The 22,618-nt window shown below is 38.3% G+C and overlaps 1 protein-coding gene across 2 annotated transcripts; it reads right to left on the bottom strand.

The window, feature by feature from the left end:
• Positions 1-810: 810 nt before the first annotated feature.
• brms1.L (BRMS1, transcriptional repressor and anoikis regulator L homeolog) lies at positions 811-15,936 on the bottom strand. 2 transcript variants are annotated; one of them, XM_018256920.2, is made up of 12 exons: positions 15,782-15,936; positions 13,480-13,601; positions 11,682-11,772; positions 9,365-9,492; positions 8,490-8,569; positions 8,297-8,393; positions 8,050-8,142; positions 7,593-7,657; positions 7,390-7,429; positions 7,169-7,292; positions 4,585-4,663; positions 1,733-2,308 (listed from the first exon to the last, which is right to left on the bottom strand). In XM_018256920.2, exons 2-12 carry the CDS (start codon positions 13,583-13,585, stop codon positions 2,162-2,164), a joined length of 1,050 nt encoding a protein of 349 aa, XP_018112409.1. In that variant the 5' UTR covers positions 13,586-13,601; positions 15,782-15,936; the 3' UTR covers positions 1,733-2,161.
• Positions 15,937-22,618: the final 6,682 nt, after the last annotated feature.

The following is a 22,618-nucleotide window of genomic DNA, read 5'->3' as shown; positions in this document are numbered from 1 at the left end:
CATATAGCTCAATGACTTACATTCAGATTTAATGCAGCTAACACATCACCTGAATAATATCTATGATACGCTCAGCTCCTCCAGTGCGAATGCCAGATGCTTCTCTGTAAATATTCTACCTTAAAACACACCTATAGTTAAAATATAAGCTGCTCTTATGACAGAGCAAATTACAAGATTTTCAAACTCATTTTCACAATTCAATAGAAGCTACAATATAAGAATTGACATTCTCTTTAGAAACAGCAAGTGCAAAGAAAGTAGAATCCATTTTCTAAAACAAAACAAAAAAAAAAAAAACTTTAAAATAAACGGTGTTTTTGTTTAGTCTTTCCATAAAACCAATTTCTTAGTCCTTGACATACTTCCAATTATTGATCAATAAAACAATGAATCATTGACCAGCTACACTAAATAGAATATCTACTTAAGAAATAATGTTAATACAATGAATAATATTCATAAAGTGGTTGAAACATTGTATATTAATTATTGTCGATCAAAAAAATATATTTATTCCTGCAACTTATTTTATAACCGGACTTGTATTTCATAATCTTGTAACTGGCTACTCTTAGGGGCGAATATCGAATATTCGCCTGTCGAAGTTAAATCCTTCGACTTGATTTAGCGCTATTCGTTCGATCGAACGATTAAATCCTTCGAATCGTTCAATTCGAAGGATTTTAATCCATCGATCAAACGATTTTTCTTCGACCAAAAAAACATTAGAAAGCCTACGGGGACCTTCCCCATAGGCTAACATCGTTCTTCGGTAGGTTTTAGGTGGCGAACATTCGAAATTCGAAGTTTTTTTTTTTTATTCTATTCCTTCACTTGAGCTAAGTAAATGGCCCCCCAAGAGAGAGAAGTTTACAAGTTAGGACCATGCTGCTGCATTTTCATCACTTGGAACCTACTACTAAATGTAGCTGCTTTACCAACAGGTACAACTAGCAGAGAAGCACAGTATTTTAAGCGTCACTGGATGAGCCCAATACTCTCTTCATACTGCAACTGTTGCCCTCCTGTAAGTAAAGACATCACAGCCTATCACAGTGTAAATGTTATGCACATGCCACAATGTGCAGTGGTATGAGTTTGCATTTTTTCCTAATAGTGAGTCTGTATTTGGAGTGCTGCACTGTTTTTTTTTTTTCAGGCTGGAAAGACCATCCAGCTGTAGCACATTTCTTACTTCTGCATAAAAGATGGTACCCAAATTACCATTTTTGCTTGGTTTGAAGAAATGTGTGGCAACTTTTATCCGAGCATAATGACTAGCACAGAATCTAGTAGTGAATATACAGGTAGGGACGTTATCCAGAATGCTCGGAACCTGGGGGTTTTCCGGATACCTGGGAACTTCGTACCTCGAATCTACTAGAACATCATGTAAAACATTAAATAAATGCAATAAGCCGATTTTGCTTCCAATAAGGATTAATTATATCTTCGTTTGGATCAAGTACAAAGTATTGTTTTACTATTACAGAGAAAAAAGGAATTCATTTTTAAAAATTTGGATTATTTGGATAAAATGGAGTCTATGGAAGATGGCCTTTTTCTGTAATTTGGAACTTTCTGAATAACGGGTTTTCAGGCTATCATTACATTACTAAGACACAGTTAAAATAAAGCATATTATAATTAACTATGTTAAACATATCTGATTCATTGTCATTATTGATCATTAATTAAATGTGCATGGCCAAATAAATTCGATTTCCAACAGAAAGAAGCACCATTTTATTATTTTTAAATATAACTTTTGATCCCAGATGTATTTGCACTTGTTAATAAATAAAGGGTTATGTTTATAATGTATGAGAGCTTGGAAAAGAGGAGAAGTTGTTGTTTCTGGAATTCCTACAAAAGAAGAATACAAACCTCTGAAAAACCTAATAAGAGTACAATAGAACTACCGCCCGACTGCCCTAGCAATACAGACAAGCTCCCTACTCAGCCAGTGAGTTACAAATGTTTGTAACATTACAAGAACAATGGCAATATAAAAGGCCATATACCCCACTACCGTCCATTAAAATAAGAATATTATTACATGGGGCACTATGTATTTTAGCTATATTTATCATTTAACTAATCCATATCAAATCCATCGATTGCCAAATAAAAGCAGGAAACCGGGAATTTAGAAAATCTAAAATGATGGAGAACCAAATTTTATTTTCCTGCTCTTCTGACTGAATATTTGCCTTTCTGTAGCTGTGACACGTAGATCTTTGTCTTGCTGCTGTCTCCTCTTCTGAGCCATACTTCTCCTGTGCTGACTGCAGTGATAACTGCCCTGAAGGAAGAAACAAATATTTAATTGGTTGAGATAGCCGCAAATTATAGATATTTTCAAAATAATAACTTGTCACTGATTTGTGTGTGTGTGCGCCCCCCCCCTTCACAACTAAACAGAACTTTGCCTTGAGCAATGAGTCTCACAATAAGAATGCACAAAATCAAGTACTTCATGCCAGTCATTTTTGTATAACACACATTTTTCTCAATATTTACCAGCCAGTCAAAAATAAATCGAAAAGATTTCTAGGGTCAGTGCGCTGATAATTAACTTGTTTTTCCACTGGTATAGATGTAAGACATATTATATAGTGAAGTACGCTCCTTACAGGATAATTATCTGAAATTACCAGATTCCTTTTCAAGTGTGCTTAATACCGGTCCTGTGCTCTACAATGTGCGGTGTTAACCCCGTGATAAGCAAATAACCAAGAGATCCTTGCGAGTAGATTTTGTATAATTATCCTGAAAGGATCGTACTTCACTATATAATATGTCTTACATCTAGGTACCAGTGGAAAAACAAGTTAATTATCAGCGCACCGACCCTAGAAATCTTTTTTATTCATTCCGTGGACGAGTGGATCCACACCTGCCTTGGTGCTGCCAATTATCTATTTTGAAAAGGACTTTTAGTGCAGAGCTCCAAACCACCAAACTTTCATTTGTATTTAAAATAAATCTAACTTTTAATGTCAAATGACATTAACCCTTTCGCTGCCAGCTGATTTGGTACTTTTATTGCCAGACCATTTTTGTCACACATGTACAAAATAGAATGTTGGTGTAATTACTCTTCTGTAAAAAAAAAATATAGGTTTCTAAGTGCCTAATAAAATGGGAAAAAAACATATTTCACATAGTACAATCAAATGCTCCAATACCAAATTAATATAGTTTTATGGAGATTTCTCACTCACTCAATCTATCAAAGTCCAAAGCACTGCTCCACAAAACGGCATACTTCTGATTTCAAGGCCAAACATTTCACTAACAGTAGGCTTACCCTAGAAAACTATACATTATTAGAAATGGGTGAATATATCAATGTACTCCAAACTACTAAGTTGCAATTCTTTCCTAAAGTTACAATTTTTTATAGAAATTGGTGATTTTTTTGAAAAATGACCTAAAAGCTTCCGGCATCATATCTCCCACACACCATTAGGTACCATTGTAAAACACCCTAAATATGAATGCCAGGAGTCCATTGAACAGTTTGATGGCCAATATGTATAGGTTTACCTAAGCATGTGGCATATAGGGGCCCCAAAATGTAGACACCCCATTCGAGCTACCAGTTCTGTAATTCCAGATACTTCAATATCAACACATTTACATGATTTTGGGGTGGCCAAAAGGTAGAAAAAAAAAGTACATTCACCCCAGAAAAAAGTACGTTCACCAGAGAAAACCATATATCATACCTCCCAATTGTCCCGTTTTTAGACAGCTCAACCTGATAAATAAATCACAAGACCAGCCTATCAGCACAAAGAACCCCCAAAACAAATATATTTTTTGTAAAGTACACATTCAAAATGGTTTATTATGTCTTTCTACTCTACACTAATCAACGGCAAAGCTACGCTAAAGGTAGTATATATTTATGACATTTCTGGAAATCGCCTAAAAATATTGCAATTGGCCACATTTAGCTCCCCCAATTTCTTACATACAATTGTAAAATACCCTTAATATTGATGCCAAGGGTCTACTGAACAGTTTGATGCCCAATATGCATAGATATACCAAAGCAGCTGGCATGTGTGGACCCCAAATAAAAATAGTACATATTAATTTTCTCAGCTGTCTTTTCGCCTTCTGTGAACAAAGCACTCTGACTCCTTATTATGTGCCACAAAACCGTCCTGACAGCACAAAGACCCCCCCCAAAATCATATATTTTTGCAAAATACACATTCTGACGCATACAAAATTGCAAAAAATGTATTTCTACTCCAAACTCTTACTGCAAAGCTACGCTAAATAAAACATGACAAACACAATGCAAGCATAATACTGCAATAAAATCACAAAAATAAAATCAGGAAAATCAATGAAATAACAAAATAACGGATCCGACAGCGTGGTCAGTGGTCAGAATGCTTGATCAAATAGTCACGCTATGAAATCTACAGTTTTTAGGGGAAAAACAAGAGGCAAAATGATGAAATGAAAATCTAAAAAAATAAGAAAAAAATGTGTGTATTTGTATATGCATGTATGTGTCTATGTAAATGTGTGTATAAGTGTCAAAAAAAGGCTACTTACAGTTCTGAAGTCCAGCAGGGCCTGGGCAGCCAAGGGGGGTCCTAAAGCAGAGTCCACGCAGCAGGAAGTCGCAGGCTGGCTGGAACAGGCAGAGAGGAGACACAGATGACGCGCAGACACGTAGGTGGGTCATGCGATGATCGCGTCGCAGGACCCACGTGGCCTCCCACTGTGCTCCCCCTGCTCATTGCCTAAGGGGTTGGGAGAGCACCAGAGACCTCTGCCGCTAATGCAGAGAGGAGCCCTTTCCAAGCAAGAATGTAGGTACTACGTGCTTGGCAGTTGGGGCTTTTCCCTGCAAGAACGTAGTACCTACGTTCTTGGCAGGTAAAGGGTTAAAGCCCTGGCAAAAGGAAGAAGAAACATTTTACAAGGGGTGACGTTTGCCCCGTGATCAAATTTGAATATACATAGCCTTCAGGTTTGGTTCGGTATTCAGCTTAATCTTTAAAAGAGAACTAAACCCTAAAAATGTATATGGCTAGAAATGCTATATATTATTTTTTGAACATATTGAACCAGCCTTAAGGTTCAGCATCCCTATAGTAGTAATGATCCTACTCCTTCAAAGTATTCAAAGGATTTTACCATCTTGGATTTTGTTAGGCGTGTCTGTGACAAGCACATGCTCAGTATGCTCAGCAGCTGTTGGAAAGCTAAGCTTAGGGGTTGTCACAAATCATAATGCAGAAAATGAGGCCTGTATGTCATATAAGCTAATGCTACAGGGCTGATTATTAAATTATGATGCTAATTGTGTTGCCGTGTATATATATATATATATATATATATATATATATATATATATATATATATATATTATTTTTTTTTTTTTTTTTCTCCAGTATCTTGTCCATTTGTCCCTAAGCTCAGCAAGCACAGACAGCAGCACAAAGCATGTGCAGAAAAGAAGATGGGGAGCCAATGGTGCATATTTGGAGGTGTAGATCTTTACTAGTAAAGGCCTGTTGTTGCCTTGTGCTGGTACAGAAGGCCAGAGCATAACATACAACATTGCTGCCCTACTTCATTAGCTATGCATTAGTTCTCCTTTAATGGATTTGGAAGATTGCTACACCAAAGGTGCACGTAAATGGGATCCATGAGCTGATTTTTAGACAGCAGCAAATCTTTACTTATTCAGGCTTTTGTTTCATAGCTATGGTCAAATTTAAAAGGGTCCAGCAGATCAGCAAGTAGAAAGCTCAGATATCACATGAGTCTATAAGGGCAGGAACCGATGTATATCAGAACATCCCTTAACGTAAGCCCACTAACTTGCATGTCATTGTAAGAGGAGGGGGCTCCTACTCACCATGTCCGGCTTGCCCCTAATAAATACAATGTTGATGGAATGCAGGCAGTGCAGTATTCATGGGACAGACACAGGTCTCTGCCTTGTTTTTAAAATCCAAATCCAATGACATTTTCTCTGTAATAACAATTTATTATCCTGTCGCTCACTTAGTAAACTTTTTTCCAGAATCTGCAATCTCAACTGGGCAACTCTATGGCTCTTTTCAAAGAAATGTCTAGTAAGTGTAGTTTCTCTTTTCTTTTTATTTGTCTCCTCATCATCTTTCTGTTCAGTGGATGGCTGGTAATTACTTATAGTACTTTTGTGCTCGTTAAGGCGTATAGTTATTGGCAGTAAAATTGTTATTACAGAGAGAATGTCATTGGATTTGGGTTTTACAAACAAAGTTTCCATAGGAACTCAATGAAGAATTTAATATTGCCTGTTATCTTTAAAAATGTTAATGTGTTGCCTTCCCCTTTAGATTGCAGATATGAGAATTGAATCGTAATGTTGCAAGGGTAGGGTAAAGTAAATTTAATCTATTTAACATTGTTTCGTTTATAGAAGAGAGCAAGCTAGTGCTTCAAACCTTTTGTATTGTAATACATTGTTTTTAATGTTCTCCCACAGGATTAGTTAGGTGCACTTTGTTTACGATTAAGTTACAGAAATTTTTTTTGGACTACTATTTTTTTTGGACTACTAATTTTCTTTGGACTTGAATTGAATTGAAAGTGGATTTATTATGGACTCTTTGCACATATACCCTAATAACAGTCCTTTTGGGGTTTTGCTCGGCACTATTTTTATCTACTAAATTATATGTTAGTTATTACTTATTAAGGTGGGTTGAAATGTTCACCATTATTGTGGTTTGCTTGTCTGACGAAGGGGTGTACCCCCGAAACGTTACTTTGCAATAAACAGGAAGGGCTTGGCCAACTTGCATGGAGTCCTGACTGCCGGTATCTTTCTTCTTGCTTGCTGTACTTTTGAAGCTGCCAGTCCCTCTTACCATGCACCGGACAAATTTTCATTGAGAAGCCAGGGTGTGCTGGTGGGTTAACCATGGGACAGATTCTCTACACATACAGTAGATAGTTGGATTAAAGGGGGTGGTATCAGCACACCAAATGTTCTGTACAGTCCAAGTGTGTATCATAGTATGCCATACAAATATGCCTGCAAACTGGTTTCCCTACATTGCAGGGTCATGCGATTCTGCCAGAATGTATATGTGTATGGTCTGAATAAGTGTCAAAACTAGAGCTGAAAGAATCTTACTGTGATGGAGGTTCATCCTTCATATCTAAGATAATAGCCTCTCCTTTGGTGAAGCTCTCTCCCTCATAATACAGACAGCCATCTTCACAGCGAGCACTGAAATGCTGCTTATCCACCTTTACATCTACATTGTGGGAAAAAAAAATATTGGAACACTAGAAATGTTAACTGAAAAGAAGCAAAATGTAAGAGTTCAATAGCCAGTACCCATATATACTCACTGTCTGATTTCCTCTTCTGTGGAGAAACTGCTGCTTTGGCCTGAAACCAAAAGAAGATGTAACAGGTAACAAAGGAAACAAAAGTATGTTTATTCCTTTTTTACACCCGTATCTGATATGATACAAAGAACTCTTTTTATGAAACATACACAATGCATTATTTTAATCCTTTCTAAGAGCCCCATTCATCTTGTTTATTTTACCTTTTTGATAGCAGTCCAGTCTTCTAGGATATCCAAATCCCGTAGCATATAAACAATATATGGACCTGGAGGTTGTTTTAAGAAAACGTGTAATGCAATCTGGTACATATCAGTTGTCAGGAACTGCCATACAAAACAGCTACTGTTTCTACTGAAGTATGGTGTCCATGTGCAGTTGCCATGATACTAAATGCAATTAATGATGAGTTGCCATCTTCACAGATTTTATCCTGGGACAGAAAGTTTTTTGCACAAAACTGTAACCACCACCGTGATTCAATTTGAAAATACAATTGGTTTAATATAGACAGGTGCTTGTATGCAGAATTTAGTTTTGGGTTAACAATTGTTTCTATATAAAAGATGCAGCAGTGGGACGAAATTTACATTTTGCGGTGGAAATCCTTATACTGATGAACTAGTTTATGCTTATACATTTCCTTATAGGAAAGGATACCAGACACTAAGGGAACTCTCCTCTTTTTTTCTGACCGGAAGGGATCCCACTTTTTGCGGTTTCTTTTCGATCTCAGTTCTTCATCCCACCATTCTACAAACAGAATACAATTGAGAGGAAATTAAATTCAAGTGGAAATCAAATGGCAACTTCAGTTTTGTAATGCAGACATAACGCATATGCTCCCTCCCATGTAGTAAATACTTATGAGAGGAAAATAGAGACCAATGTCTCCTTGTTTGGATACCTGATGAGATGTCAATACTCTGTCGGTCTTCCTCTAGTCTTTGGATGCGCTCCAGAAGCTCACATTTCATGTTATCAAACAGGAGAACCTTCTCACTCTGCAAATATATAAGGAATGAGCAAAAATATCTTCAACCATATCTAATATTCAGAAACAAAAAAATTTATATTTATAAGGTCAAATGTAAGATAACCTCTAAGTGCTGCTTAGCTCCCTGCACCTCACATTCATAGCGATGTTTTATGACATCCAGGCAGAAGCCCTTGTAAATACCTACAAAAGAAAAGTCACTTGCTGTTTAATCAGCCAAACTAATGGTTCTGTTAAAAGGAATGGCAAAATGAGCTATAACAATAGAAAGTGTAGAAGTGTCTGTTTTAAAGGAAAACTAAACCCTAAAAATGAATATAGCTAAAAAACAAAAACTTGTTGCACCAGCCTAAAGTTTCAGCTTATCAATAGCAACAATGATCCGGGACTTCAAACTTGTCACAGGGGGTCACCATCTTGGAAAGTGTCTGCGACACTCACATGCTCAGTGTTGAAAAGCTAAGCTTAGGGGGGTTTTGCTAATTTTCAAGCAAAAACTGTATAAATTACTAATTCGACTTATATTGTGACATTTCTATTCTATGCGTACTGTATATTGTGAGTGGGTCCCTAAGCTCAGTAAGTAACCGCAGCACAGAGCATGTGCAATGATTCAGCAGAAAAGAGCTACTGGAGCATATTTGGGGGCACAGATCTTCCATGCTAAAGGCCTGTGGATGCCTTGGGCTGGTACAGAAGCCTAAAACATAATTTACAACATTTCTAGCCTAGTTCTCTAGTTAAGTTTTAGTTCTCCTTTAAAGAATGGGTACTGGATAAAATTAAGATATGGCAATCTTCAGTAAAAGAACAAAATCAAAATCTGATGATGCTAATGCAAACATAATTTAGCTCCTATAGGCATTCACAAAATAGGATAGGGTTAAAATAAATAAGGCAGCTTGTCTATTGATAATATTACAAACATTATCAATAATTGTATTTGCAAACAGGGATAGTGTTAAAAGAAAGCAATACCTGCAACTTCTATCCTAATTTTCATGTTCTTCTGCAGTTCTGCTAAAGGGTTGATATACTCCATGGCTCTGCCTGAATTTACCTCCTCCAATTTGGCCTTTAATTGATTTAAGCGTTCCTTAAACAATCTATGAAAAAGAGAAGGAAACCAGATGACGGACATCATCATTTGTTTCATGCAGACAAATAACCTAATGTTCATGGAAGATACTGGCTCGGGTTATGTCACTACACGGCTATACAAACAAAATACATCATACAAGCAAAATTAGCCAAACATGCACAGATATTGTTATTACATACAGGGATCAGAACAAGCAGCTTTGTACAGTGGATGTTGGTGATTTAGTCGTTCTGCTGCAAATCCTGGTAAGTTTTGGCTCAAACAATACTTTCTGTTCATATTTAGTCAATGTGATGATTATAATGCTACAACAGTGGCATTAGATAATGTTCCTAACAAGTTCCCAGCTGGCATTTTTTATCATGCATGACCAATCTACCAACTGATCTCTTCTACAAACAACCATATGTCCAAGCCAGAATATGTTGTTCTTTAAATGGAGGGTTCAGTCTTGCAGCTATTTGTCAGTTATACATCATAATTTCTGTAAGATGCCTTACAAGTTGTCATACACAGGCCTATATGAAAGAGAAAAAACCTTCAGCGCTCAAATTCAGCTTAGGTGAATTCCTATAAAGGAGAAGTCAACCCTACCCCCTACCCTTTATAGACCCCCTCCCTCCTCCCCCAGCCTAAGTGTTACCCCGGGCAAATATCCCTAACATTTTATTTAACCCTCAGCGCAGATTGAGGCATCGGAGTTCACGGGTGCCATCTTCAGCCGCTTCGGTAATCTTCGGAATGAGACCTGCATGCGCAGTTGGAGCAACGACTGCAGAGCGAAAAACTCATGAAAATTGTCGAAGTGCCAGTCTCAATATGCACCGACGGGTAAGTAAAATGTTATGGGCATTTGCCCGGGGTAACACTTAGGCTGGGCTGGGGAGGGAGGGGTCTATGTAGGGTAGGATTTTTTTAACTTTAGGGTTGAATTCTCCTTTAAATAAGATCACATTTTGGTCAAAATATGTAGGTTTACATGCCATATCAAGGCTCCTTATTTATTGTGAGAACTACACTGCCTACTTTGTACTAAAGTGCATTTAAAAACATTTAATCCCCATTAACCCCCTAGCAGCAATGTTCTTTATGTGCCACTGAGTGGTTGAACTGTGTTTACTTACCCTGTAAAAGCTATAAGAGAAACAAAGAGAAATCATGAGCTCTTCATCTAACGCACACTATAGCCCTGACAGGCCTATATAAGCTGTGACTTTGTTTCTCCAGACTGAGTCAACAGCTTACTGACCCATAAATGGGAGCCCACAACTTCCTGACTGATCAATATCCAAAAATCCCATTGAGTAGGGACTGCATCGAGACGTTAATGGTGTCCTTGCTTGATGCATTTCTGTAGGTCTGCAGTTTAATCCTCTGGTCCATGCTTGTAGTAATTGAAATTTAAAAATATTTTTGCTTTTTGTAAGCAAAGAATGTAACAGAAGGATAACATGATTTACCATATTGCCCTCAACTAACAAACTGGTAACCTATTAAAGAACATTTTTCTTCAAGGCTAAACAAATGGTGATGCTAAAGGAGGCCATATGGCAACCCCATGCATTATTCAACTGATCAGAGTGGAGGCTTTCAGAAAATTGTTTTGAAAGATAGCTCAAATAGTCAAAATGGCAGGAAGTGCTGCGTTTCCTCTTCATTTCTTCATCTGCCAATGCACCATATATTAGCTGATATGGAGTATCTGCAGATATAATTTTCATGCAGCCCTGAGCTGACCAATATCCATAGTACATGCACAGAACATTCTACAAATAACTTATTTGTGGGTGTATGACAAGCCTAAAGGGCACTACAGTTGTAAATTGCCCCTCTGCAAGTGGTATGCTGCCCATAACTGGAGAGAATTTCATTGCAGGCATCACATGTAATAATCCAGTCCAACGGCTCACGCATTATGCAAATGGGAATGATGTCAAATGCATGAACTGAAGATCAAGAGCTATGGCACTCTGCTCAGTGTCCTGCACTGAGGGCTACCTCCCAGCATAGGCAGCATATGCTCACAGGGGTGCATTTTAAAAAATACTGTTGTTTCCCCCCCATGGGGCATTTTTTGTTTGCCCCAACCGGATTGTGAGCTTTATTAGCTGCACTTCCAATGGGGGGGAACATTATTATGGTGCACAATTTTGATGATAGAAGCATATTTAATAAATAGTAGGACATACTTACTTCTCTTTAAGTTCTGAAAATTGTTTTTCCAGATGACACATCTCATCTAAACATTCATTTCTTCGACGTTCACAATCAAGGTCATCCATATCTGGCATTACAATAAGTTTTAAAAAATGTTATTGCATATCAGTTGTAGAGGTAGAGTACATGTATGTGTTACCTAGAACATAGGGATGCACCAAATGCACTATTTTGGATTCGGCCGAACCCCCGAATACTTCGTGAAATATTCGGCAGAATACCGAACCGAATCTGAATCCTAATTTGAACATGCAAATTTGGGATGGGAAAGGGAAAAGAGAATTGTGTGCTGTGCACAAGGTTAAAAAAATCATTACTTCCTCATTTTGTGACAAAAAGTCACATGATTTTAAGGATTCGGATATGGTTCGACCAGGCACGAGGAGTCAGCCCAATCCGAATCCTGCTGAAAAAGGATAAATCCTGGCCAAATACTTAGCCAGAACCTAGATTCGGTGCATCCCTACTAGAAAAGTATTCTATTCATGACTGCCTGGTATGAAACATTTTAAAGAGCTTCTGTATTATAAAAGCATATCCAAAATTATTCTTCATTTTGCTCCAGTTATTGTTCCCATTAAAGCATTACATATTTTGTTTTTAATACAAATTGACCCTTAAAGAATAATTCTATAATAGAATTGTGAAGAAAGGCACAACATTTTATTGCATTTTATATGGCTCTATGACTTGAACTTTCCTTCCAATAGATTCCTGTGTAAATTAATCTGTTTAAAGGAGAACTAAACCCCCCTAGTAACAAAGGAAAACCCCATAACTGCCTGCCATTGTCCCCCCTCTCCCTCCCTGCTCTGTGCATTAGTCAAAAAGGTGCCCCTTAAAAAAAAACTGACCCTAAAATGCAGAGCAGTGCAGTGGAGTTCTCAGGCACCATCTTCTGCCCGTTTGCATTCTCTTCCAGTGTCACCTCTGTCACTAAGCCTGAACAGTTAATGCAGATTCATGACTTGGCCCAACTGCACATGCCCCCGCAGGCTTGGTATAGAAGAAGAGACCAAGATGAAGCACCTAACACTACACTGCCCTGAGAAGTAGACAGGGGTGTTTTGACCGCTGCTGTTGTTCCCCAGATAACAATGGCAGTCAAAATACTAGAGTGCACATTTACTAAGGGTCGAATATCGAGGGTTAATAAACCCTCGAATTCGACCCTCGAGGTAAAATCCTACGAATTCAAATACCGCAAATCCTACAATCAAATGATCAAAGGAAAATTCGAACGATTCGAAGGATTTTAATCCATCGATCGAAGGATTTTCCTTCGATCAAAAAAACCTTATCAAAGTAATGGGGAAGGTCCCCATAGGCTAACATTGTACCTCGGTAGGTTTAAACTACTGAAGTATGTAGTTGAAGTTTTTTTTAAAGAAACAGTACTTCGACTATCGAATGGTCGAATAGTTGAACGATTTTTAGTTCGAATCGAAGTTGTAGTCGAAGGTCGTAGTAGCCTATTCGATGGTCGAAGTACCCCCAAAAAAACTTCTAAATTCAAAGTTTTTTTTACTTTGAATCCTTCACTCGAGCTAAGTAAATGTGCCCTATATGTATTGTTGCCTAACTCTAGCCATCGGTGCATTTACACACTGTCTAAAGTCAACACATCATAATAGTTAATCACCACTTCTCTCCAACACCATACATTTCAATTATTCCATAAACTTTCCTGTAAATCCTTCAATCCTCTGGATGATCAATACCATTCAGAGGTTTATGCAGCATGAACAAATAGGTTCATAATGTGAATACATACCAGAACTCTCCTCCTCTGAATCGGACTGACTAGCACTGTCCTCCCCATCAGTGTCAGCTTCATCTTGTCCATTCATCTCTGCAGCAGAATCTGCCTCTACCTCCATTCCAGAAGATGATTTTCTGAATGGAAAGATACTCAAAATAGTCAAGCGAACAATATGATAGTTGCATTCCTAGTACTTAGATATTTCAATGATTTCTCTGGCCTTTCACTAAATTGCAACATTAATTCTGCTAGATAAGACTCGTGATTATCAGCACCTTATCCACAAATGTTGAATGAAGCCTTGTATTTATATTTTAAATCTGATTCAAAACATAGCAGTGCTGCAATACTATTGCAAATGTACAGTATATGTTTTATAAAGTGTCTGAACATTTAACAGGTGCCAATTATACATATGTATATATAGTGAATAAAGTACCCCCCTCTTGTAAAATATAAGGATATTATAAGTTACCAAGAAGTTTCATGACAATATAAAAACACGAGGCTGAAGGCCTAGTGTTTTTATACAGGTTATGGCTTTTGTGTATTATATATTAATAAAGAAACAATAACAAATCTTTAACGTCTTCGCTATATTAGCAATATAGCAAAATATCAGTAACAGTCACCTGTATAAAAAATAGGGATGCACCGAATCCACTATTTTGGGTTTGGCCAAACCCCCGAATCCTTGGTGAAGGATTTGGCCAAATACCAAACCCGAATCTGAATATGCAAATTAGGAGTGGGAAGGGGAAAACATTTTTTACTTCCTTGTTTTGTGACAAAAAGTCACGTGATTTCCCTCCCTGGCCCTAATTTGCGTATGCAAATTAGGATTCGGTTTGGCCAGGCAGAAGGATTCGGCCAAATCCGAATCCTGCTGAAAAAGGCAGAATCCCAAATAAAAAAATTACGATTTTTTTCCCTCCTTAGTTTTTGTTTATATTTGAAAGAGATCATGAAAACGTGTTGTGTTAAAAAAAACAGTTCTCAGGTGTAGCAACCTTGAAAAATCTTGCCCTCTCTGTGCGAAACAGACATGAGCAGCAGGTCATTGAGTATGCTCTGATATAGACAGGCTCAGCCTCGGTGATGCTGGTTTCACAGCCATATACGGTGCTTTATTTATACAAAAGTCTGTTACTGAATGTGTTCCCGTGTATATAAATTGCAGCACTCCAGGTTTTTCCATTAAAACCGCTTTTATTTCAATATAGCATAGCGACGTTTCGGATACAAATGATCCTTTATCAAGCTTGATAAAGGATCATTTGTATCCGAAACGTCGCTATGCTATATTGAAATAAAAGCGGTTTTAATGGAAAAACCTGGAGTGCTGCAATTTATATACACTTGAATTGGAGGTATGTGGAGGTGAACATACGTTTGTTGCGTGCACCCTGAAGAGTTAATGACTTGGAGTGTATTGAAGTGTGCTGGATATCGACTGTGAAACTGAATGTGTTCCCCCCAAAATACTAAAAAGACCATAATCTTGGAACCTCGCATACGTATTAAATATCTAGCATACCAGCACCCATTCTGGCAGTCAGAATGGGTGCTCAGCAGAATGGCAGTCAGCAGCCCCCCCCCCCCATCATCCTTTACTGCTAATAGTAGATGACAGGGGTAATAATGCACTGCAGTTTATATAATCTGCAAAACAGCATTTGTTGACAAAGTAATAAAAACATAAAGTACGGTTGCCCTGCACTAGTAAAACTGGCGTGTTTGCTTCAGAAAGACTGCTACTATAGTTTACATAAACAAGCAGCCATGGGGGCAGCCATTCAAAACTGAAAAAGGAGAAAAGGCTCAGGTTAGCAGAGCAGATAACAGATAAGCTGTGTGGAATACAATGCAATTCAACAGACTGTTATGTAACCTGCCATTTTCCTTTTTTTTTTTTTAGACTGAATGGCTGCCCCCACGGCTACACAGCGGCTTGTTAATATAAAGTATAGTAGTCTTTCTGAAGCAAGCACGCCAGTTTTACCAGTGCAGGGCAACAGTACTTTATATTTTAATTACTTTAAAACACTTTCATTTCAAGTGTTACTGCTCCTTTAAGATCACTGATTTTTACATGAAAGAAAATCAAGAGAACGGGTTAATAAAGGGTTAACTTAAAAGTGCAGCGAAAGAAGGGTAGGGACAACAGAAATTGGCTGTTAAAACCCAAAAAGTAACAATATTGGGTTTATGTTTGACAAATACAAGGCAAGGGAAGTGGGCTGGACCACACAGTAATTTGATAGCAGCTCAGAGGGGTATTTATTTCTCTAGCAAACAGCGGCGATTCAGATACCTGCTGCTCTTGACTCAAACGCTTTCCAGCAGTGACACCCGATCACATCAGCTTCTCCGTTCTTCCTAATCCTGCTTCTCAAAGTTCTATAACAGATGAAGGGAGGAGGAAATCTCGCGAGAGGAGGCAGTAGAACGCTTCCTTGCTTTCTCTACCCACAATGCCACGCTCTCTCCACTCTGAGGAAACACAAGCTTAAAGGGGCAGTTTACTCTACTTGTCAACATTAGTTTAATGAACAGGGTTTGGATCAAACATACCGTTTGCCTATTATTTTAATATATATCTATGCTTTTTTTTATTTTTTTGAGCTAAATAGGGCAAAATCCAAAAGTGAAACTCAGATGTAGTTTCCTGAATTGAAGCCAATCAAAACAGATGCATGCCTCCCAAAGTTTGAAAATCTGAAAGCGGGATAAAAAATTCTACCACACTAAGGGGCATATTTATCAATTCAAAAAGACCAACCAAAACTAAGGGGCAGATTTATCAAGGGTCGAAGTGAATTCGAGGGAATTTTCTAAGTAAAAAAATTCGAAATTCGAAGTAATTTTTTGGATACAATATTCGAAGTCGAAGTATTTCAATTTTTTTTTTTTTTTTATTAACAATTTTTTGCAATTTACAGTCATTATGGATGAGAGAAAAAAAAGAGAAAGAAGAGAAAAAGAACCTGGGGAGAACGAAGAAGAGAGGGGAGGGGGGGAGAGGGGGAGGGAGCTGGAGACTGCAGTGACATGTCGTGACAGTAGGCATTGGGAATCATCACCTTTTTAAGTAGGTTTAGGAGGAAAAAGAACGTTCATATAAATCAACTCTGTCAAGTTCAGCTTGGATTTGTGCTCGCTGGGGGAGAGTAACTTGTTTCCAATGTCTTGCCAATAAACTTCTGCTAACCAGAAGAAGCCTTGTGATTTGTCTCTGTGTTGCTGTGTCCCGTAACACCGTTTCATAGCCCAATAGGGCCATTGCTGGGCCGAGGGTGGTTGGGTCGCCCGTAATGTCCCTTAGAAGCTCATTAACTCTCTTCCAGTAAACTTTTGCTATGGGACATGCCCACCAGATATGAAAGAAAGAACCTGGTTCTCGTCGGCACCTCCAACAGATGTTGGGAGAGCTGGGGAAAGCTTTGTGTATTTTGTCAGGGGTCATGTACCACCTATACATTAATTTGACAGTAAGTTCATGGTGATTAAGCGCTTTTGATTGTTTTATCGTACGCCGGAAAAGCCTTCGCCAGACCTCCATAGGCAGCGGCATCTGCAGCTCTGTCTGCCAGCGTTCTATCGCTAGAGGTGCAACATCAGCTGCTTTCTGTTGCAACACTTGGTACAGTCCCTGAGTTCCCTTTCGCTTCCCAGGTTGAGACCAACATCTAATTTCAAATAAAGTAGGTTGATGCAATCCATTCCATTTGTGCGCATGGAGGTAGTGCCTCAGCCTGAAATAAGTGTAAAGTTGCGAGTTTGGTAACTCGTATTTAGCTTGCAGAGACTGGAAAGTGACCAGACTGTTCTGTTCGTACAGGTCTCCCATTTTTTGTATTCCTCGGGATTTCCAGAGGGACAATGTCAGATCCGGTATTACCTCTTCCAAAATGGATATTGGCATTAGTGCAGTAGGTGGATTCGCCAGGTGAACATTGTTCCTGGAAGTATACCAAGCATATAAAGTCGCCTGCGTAGCCTGCGGCAATTTATCCAAGTCAGAGCGACAATGTTTGCCAAGAGTCCAGACATGTGCAGTAATCGAGTAACCAAACTGAGATTTGTAGATCCAATGTTCCAGATCTACCCATTTTTTTACGCCTGGTGGGAGGTGCCAATCCGCTAGTTGGTCTAGCAAAGTAGCCTTATAGTACCTGTGAACATTAGGACAGGCCAATCCAGCATTTCTTTTTGTGTCATACATAATGCGAAGTATTTCAATTTGATGGTCGAATTTCAAAGTATTTTTTACTTCGAAATTCTATGGTTGAATTTCAAAGTATTTTTTACTTCGAAATTCGATGGTCGAATTTCAAAGTATTTTTTACTATTTACTATTATTTTTTGGTCGAATAGGTCAGTTTTTGATCAAATAGGTCCGTATTCGGCCAAATTTGAATCGTATGAATCGAAGGAATAGCGCATTCGATACTTATGGTATCGTATGGAATTTTCGAAGTAAAAAAATTCGAAGTTTGAAGTAATTTTTTGGATACTTCGACCATCGAATAGAATACTACGACTTCGAATTCGATTAGATTCGAAGTAAAATCGTTCGAATATTCGACCATTCAATAATCGAAGTACTGTCTCTTTAAAAAAACTTTGATTTCAATACTTCGCCAAATTAAACCTGCCAAAGTGCTATGTTAGCCAATGGGGACCTTCTACAAACATTTTCTAAGTCTTCACACATCGAATGGCTTCGACTTCGATATTCGAAGTATTTCAATTAGATGGTCGAATTTCGAAGTATTTTTTACTTCGAAATTCGACCCTTGATATATCTGCCCCTAAGTTGAAGTTTTTTTTTGGTCGAATAGGTCCGTTTTCGATCAAATAGGTCTGTATTCGGCCAAATTCGAATCGTACAAATCGAAGGAATAGCGCATTCGATTGAATTCGATTTGAAGTTTTTCCCAAAAAGAATTTAGATTTTTCAAAGTCCACCAATTGACTCCAAATAGGTTCTAGGAGGTCCCACATAGGCTAAAACAACAATTCAGCAGGTTTTTTTTTTTTAAAACTTTGTATTTATTAAAGCTTTACAGAAAAAAACATATGATAGAATGTATTTCCCACATTTGTTCAAAAGGACAAGAATAAAGAACATTTCGACATACATTCACAGCTTGAATTTTGTTTTTGTTTTTTTGTTTTTTATGCAGTGAAATACCGTATGATCATATTCGAATATTATAAGAACTATATAGTGGGAAGCAGGGCCGGAACTAGGGGTAGGCAGAGTAGGCACGTGCCTAGGGCGCAAAGCTGAGGGGGCGCCAGGCACGTACCTGCTCTGTCGCCTACCCCGTGTCCAGTCCTGTGTCTCCCTGACTGACGGTAATTTCTGTTTTAAATGCGCTTGCACGCATGCGCGTAGTTTCGCGCATGCGTGCCCGCGCGTAGTTTCGCACATGCACGCCTGTGCGTAGTTTCGGGCATGCACGCCGGTGCGTATTTTCGCGCATGCGCGCCGGCGCACACTAAGCCGGCGCCGTGCCCGGCCAGGTTGCCTAGGGCGCCTGGCCGGGTTGGCCTGGCTCGGCTCTGGTGGGAAGGGGGAAGAGATAACTGGGGTGGGGGGGGGATTTTTGGTGGTTGAAGCTTTATATCTGTCTATGTAGCAAGCCTTCTCTAAACAGCCAAATATTCCACACTTCTTCGAATTTATGTAAGCTATTGTTCATTAGGGCAATTAGATTCTTTATTTCGATAGTCCACCACAATTTCAGCAGGTTTAAAATGGCGAATGGTCGAATTGAATTTGGACTATTCCCTCGTCGAAGTACACAAAAAATAGCTTTAAATTCTAATTTTTTTCATTTGAAAATTCACCCTGACCTTTGATAAATCTGCCCCTAAGAAGCAGATTTATTAAGGCTCGACTTGTGTTTTCTACAAATAATTTGAGTTTTCAAGCTATTTTTTAATCAAAAATAGATTTTTTTTACATTTATTTTTTTAAAACTGTGATTTTTTTCGAGATTTATTATACCCAAACCCGGAGATGGAATATGAAAATACATATTGGAAGATGTTACTAGCCTTCATGATATAGTTTTTTTCTGAGGATTTTTTTTGACCACGCCTATTTTGTGGCCACACCCCTAAATAACATGTCCATTGTACAAAATTTGTCAGGTTATGGAACACATTCCTGGGGGTTTTAGGCATCTACAAACTGATTGAATATGTCACAACTGTCAAGACACAACGTGCAGCATTCGCATCCGACAGTTGTGTCGTGTTGGATGCAATTCATTTTTAGATGTGACATTTGTATTACTTACATTAGATTCGACATATCCGACGTGACGCCTGCACTTCCTCTCATCTCGTCGGAAGGACACACACCATGTAGTTCTAGCCTTCAGGTCATGTTTTATGTATTACATACTTCCAACACTTTTTTTCAGTTCAGTTGTTTTCAGTTCATCAAAAAAAAAAACTTTTTCCAGTTACTTTCTATTTTCTTTCAGCTCAGTTGGTTTCAGTCAGTTCACCAGAAATAAATACTTTTTCCAATTACTCTCTATTTTCTATGTGTGACTGTTTTCTAATATTTAAGGGGCAGATTTATCAAGGGTCGAATTTGAAAAACTTCAAAAAGACGAAATTAAATCAAAGGTTTTTTTGGCCAAATAGGTCCGTTTTTGATCGAATAGGTCTGCATTCGATCGAATTCGAATCGTACGAATCAAAGAAAAACTTTGATTTTTCAGAGTCCACCAATTGACTTGAAATAGGTTCTAGGAGGTCTCCCATAGGCTAAAACAGCAATTTGCCAGGTTTTAGATTGCGAATGGTCGAAGTTGAATTTTTAAAGAAACAGTACATGATAAATTTAGAAATACTAATTTTCTAACTGTTTCAAATTCGAATAGAATTTAAACTACTGCCCCTAAGTGTTTCATTTTTCACCTTCTAAAGCAGCTCTGGGATAAGGGGATGTAAATTGTTTTTCTGTAAATTGATACACTTAGTTGATACATTTCTTTGGCCCTGCTGAGAAGAATCCCTGGGTTTCAACAATAGTTGCTAATACTCCAGAAATGCTGCTGAAATGTATCAAGTAAATGTTGCAAAATTGTAACCGTTTAGAGTCTGCACCTGGATTGACAGACTCAAACATCAGTAGGAGAGGCCTGAATAGAAAGATTAATAAAAAGTAGCAATAACAAATAGTAGACTTGCAGAGCATGTGTTTTTTAGATGGGGTCGGTGACCCACCATATGAAAGCTGGAAAGAGTCAGAAGAAAAAAGCAAATAATTAAAAAATTATAAAAATAAATAAATGAAGACCAATTGAAAAGTTGCTTAGAATTGGCCATTCTATAACTTACTAAAAGTTAGGTTTACCACCTCTTTAAAGGAGAACAAAAGTCTAAGTAAAGAAGTAGGCTAGAAATGTGCATTATATTTTGCTCTTCTGTACCAGTTCAAGTCAAATACAGCCCTTTAGCAGGGAAGATTTGTCTCCAAAGATGGCCCAGTAGCTCCCCATTTTCTTTTCCACTGATTCATTGCACATGGTCTGTGCTGCTATCAGTTACTAAGCTTAGGGGCCTACACACAATGTACTGTATAAACAGAATAGAAATGTTACAATATAAGGCTGGTAAGTACTTAATACAGATAATTACTACGTCAGCACAGAAACCAGTGCAACTAGCATCAGAATGTAAATCAGCTTTCAATGGAAAGTGTGTAAATGTTGTGTTGCAATGCAAAACTGGTCTGATATGATCACTCCACCCTCAGCCAATAACTGGATCACAGGGGAGTCATTGGGATCTATCCATGAGCTAATGCTGTCCTTAATGTTAGTGGAATTGTCTGCCTGCCTAAATCCATACGAGCAACATTGTGGTGCAGTAGCTGACATTGCTGAATTGCTGCACTGGGGTCCTAGGTTAAGTCCTTTGTATGTTCTCCCCATGTCTGTGTAATTTACCTCTGGGTACTCTAGTTTCTTCCAACTATACAAATAAACCATAAAATATCTCAGCATGCCTGATCACATAATGAATAGGAAAGGTACCATGTTGGGGTTAAAGGACAAGGAAAGGCAAAAAAAAAAAAAAAAAAATCCCATTTTTACTTTCTTTAATGAAAAAGAAACCTATCTCCAATATACTTTAATAAAAAAATGTGTACCGTTTTTATAAGAAACCTGACTGTATGCAGTAGAATTCTCCCTTCATTTATTGCTGTGGATAGGAATTGTCAGATGGCCCCTAACTGCTGAGCAAGGAAACAATCATACTTATGAACAGCAGGGGGAACCCCCGCCTTACTTCCCAGCCATGCAGAATTCAAGCTTTGTTTAGGAAGATCCCTAAGCAGCCCAGACCACACTGAGCATGTGCAGGGTCAGGGTCAGGCAAAGATGTTTAACAAAGTTACAAGATGACAGCCTCCTGTGGCCAACTTTGAAAGCATAAATCATTTGTTTGATTAGGCTTTGTGGTGCAGTTAGCTCATGCTTATGTTTAGTATACAAAATACCGGATTTCTAGCCATATTATATTTTAGACTTTCCTTGTCCTTTAAGACATATCCCTGATATAATCTGCTAGACACTCCAGTTTGCTAGCCTTGTATCTTTATTAATATAGGAGAATAATATGAAGTAGTAGCAATTTTTCAGGTTCTCTATCGAAGTCCTGAAAGAGTAGAGCAAATAGTATATACCACCTCACGACAAAATGAAGCAGGATCACAAAGCATGGCCTTGGGTTAAATCGTGCTCTGTAAAAGAGAGTGCAGTGGCTGTCTGTTGACAATCTGAAAAAGTAGCTTAAAGGAGAAGGAAAGGTTAAAACTAAGTAAGCCTTATTAGAAAGATCCATCTAAATATACCAGTAAACCCCCAAAGTAGTGCTGCTCGGAGTCCCCTGTCAAAAGAAACACTGCATTTCTTTCCTTCTCTTGTGTACACATGGGCTTCTATATCAGACTTCCTGCCTTCAGCTTAAACCCTTGCCCTGGGCAAGAGCATGCTCAGTTTGCTCCTCTTCCCCCCGCCCCTCCCTTCTCTACTGTAATCTGAGCCCAGAGGAGGGAGAGACTCAGACAGGAAGTGATGTCACACCACTTTAATACTGCAGCTCCTATCCTAAACAA

Source organism: Xenopus laevis, chromosome 4L (genome assembly GCF_017654675.1).
Source record: "Xenopus laevis strain J_2021 chromosome 4L, Xenopus_laevis_v10.1, whole genome shotgun sequence".
Classification (NCBI taxonomy): domain Eukaryota; kingdom Metazoa; phylum Chordata; class Amphibia; order Anura; family Pipidae; genus Xenopus; species Xenopus laevis.
Note: the sequence above shows the minus strand (reverse complement) of the source record. Positions and strands in the feature narration are given on the sequence as shown.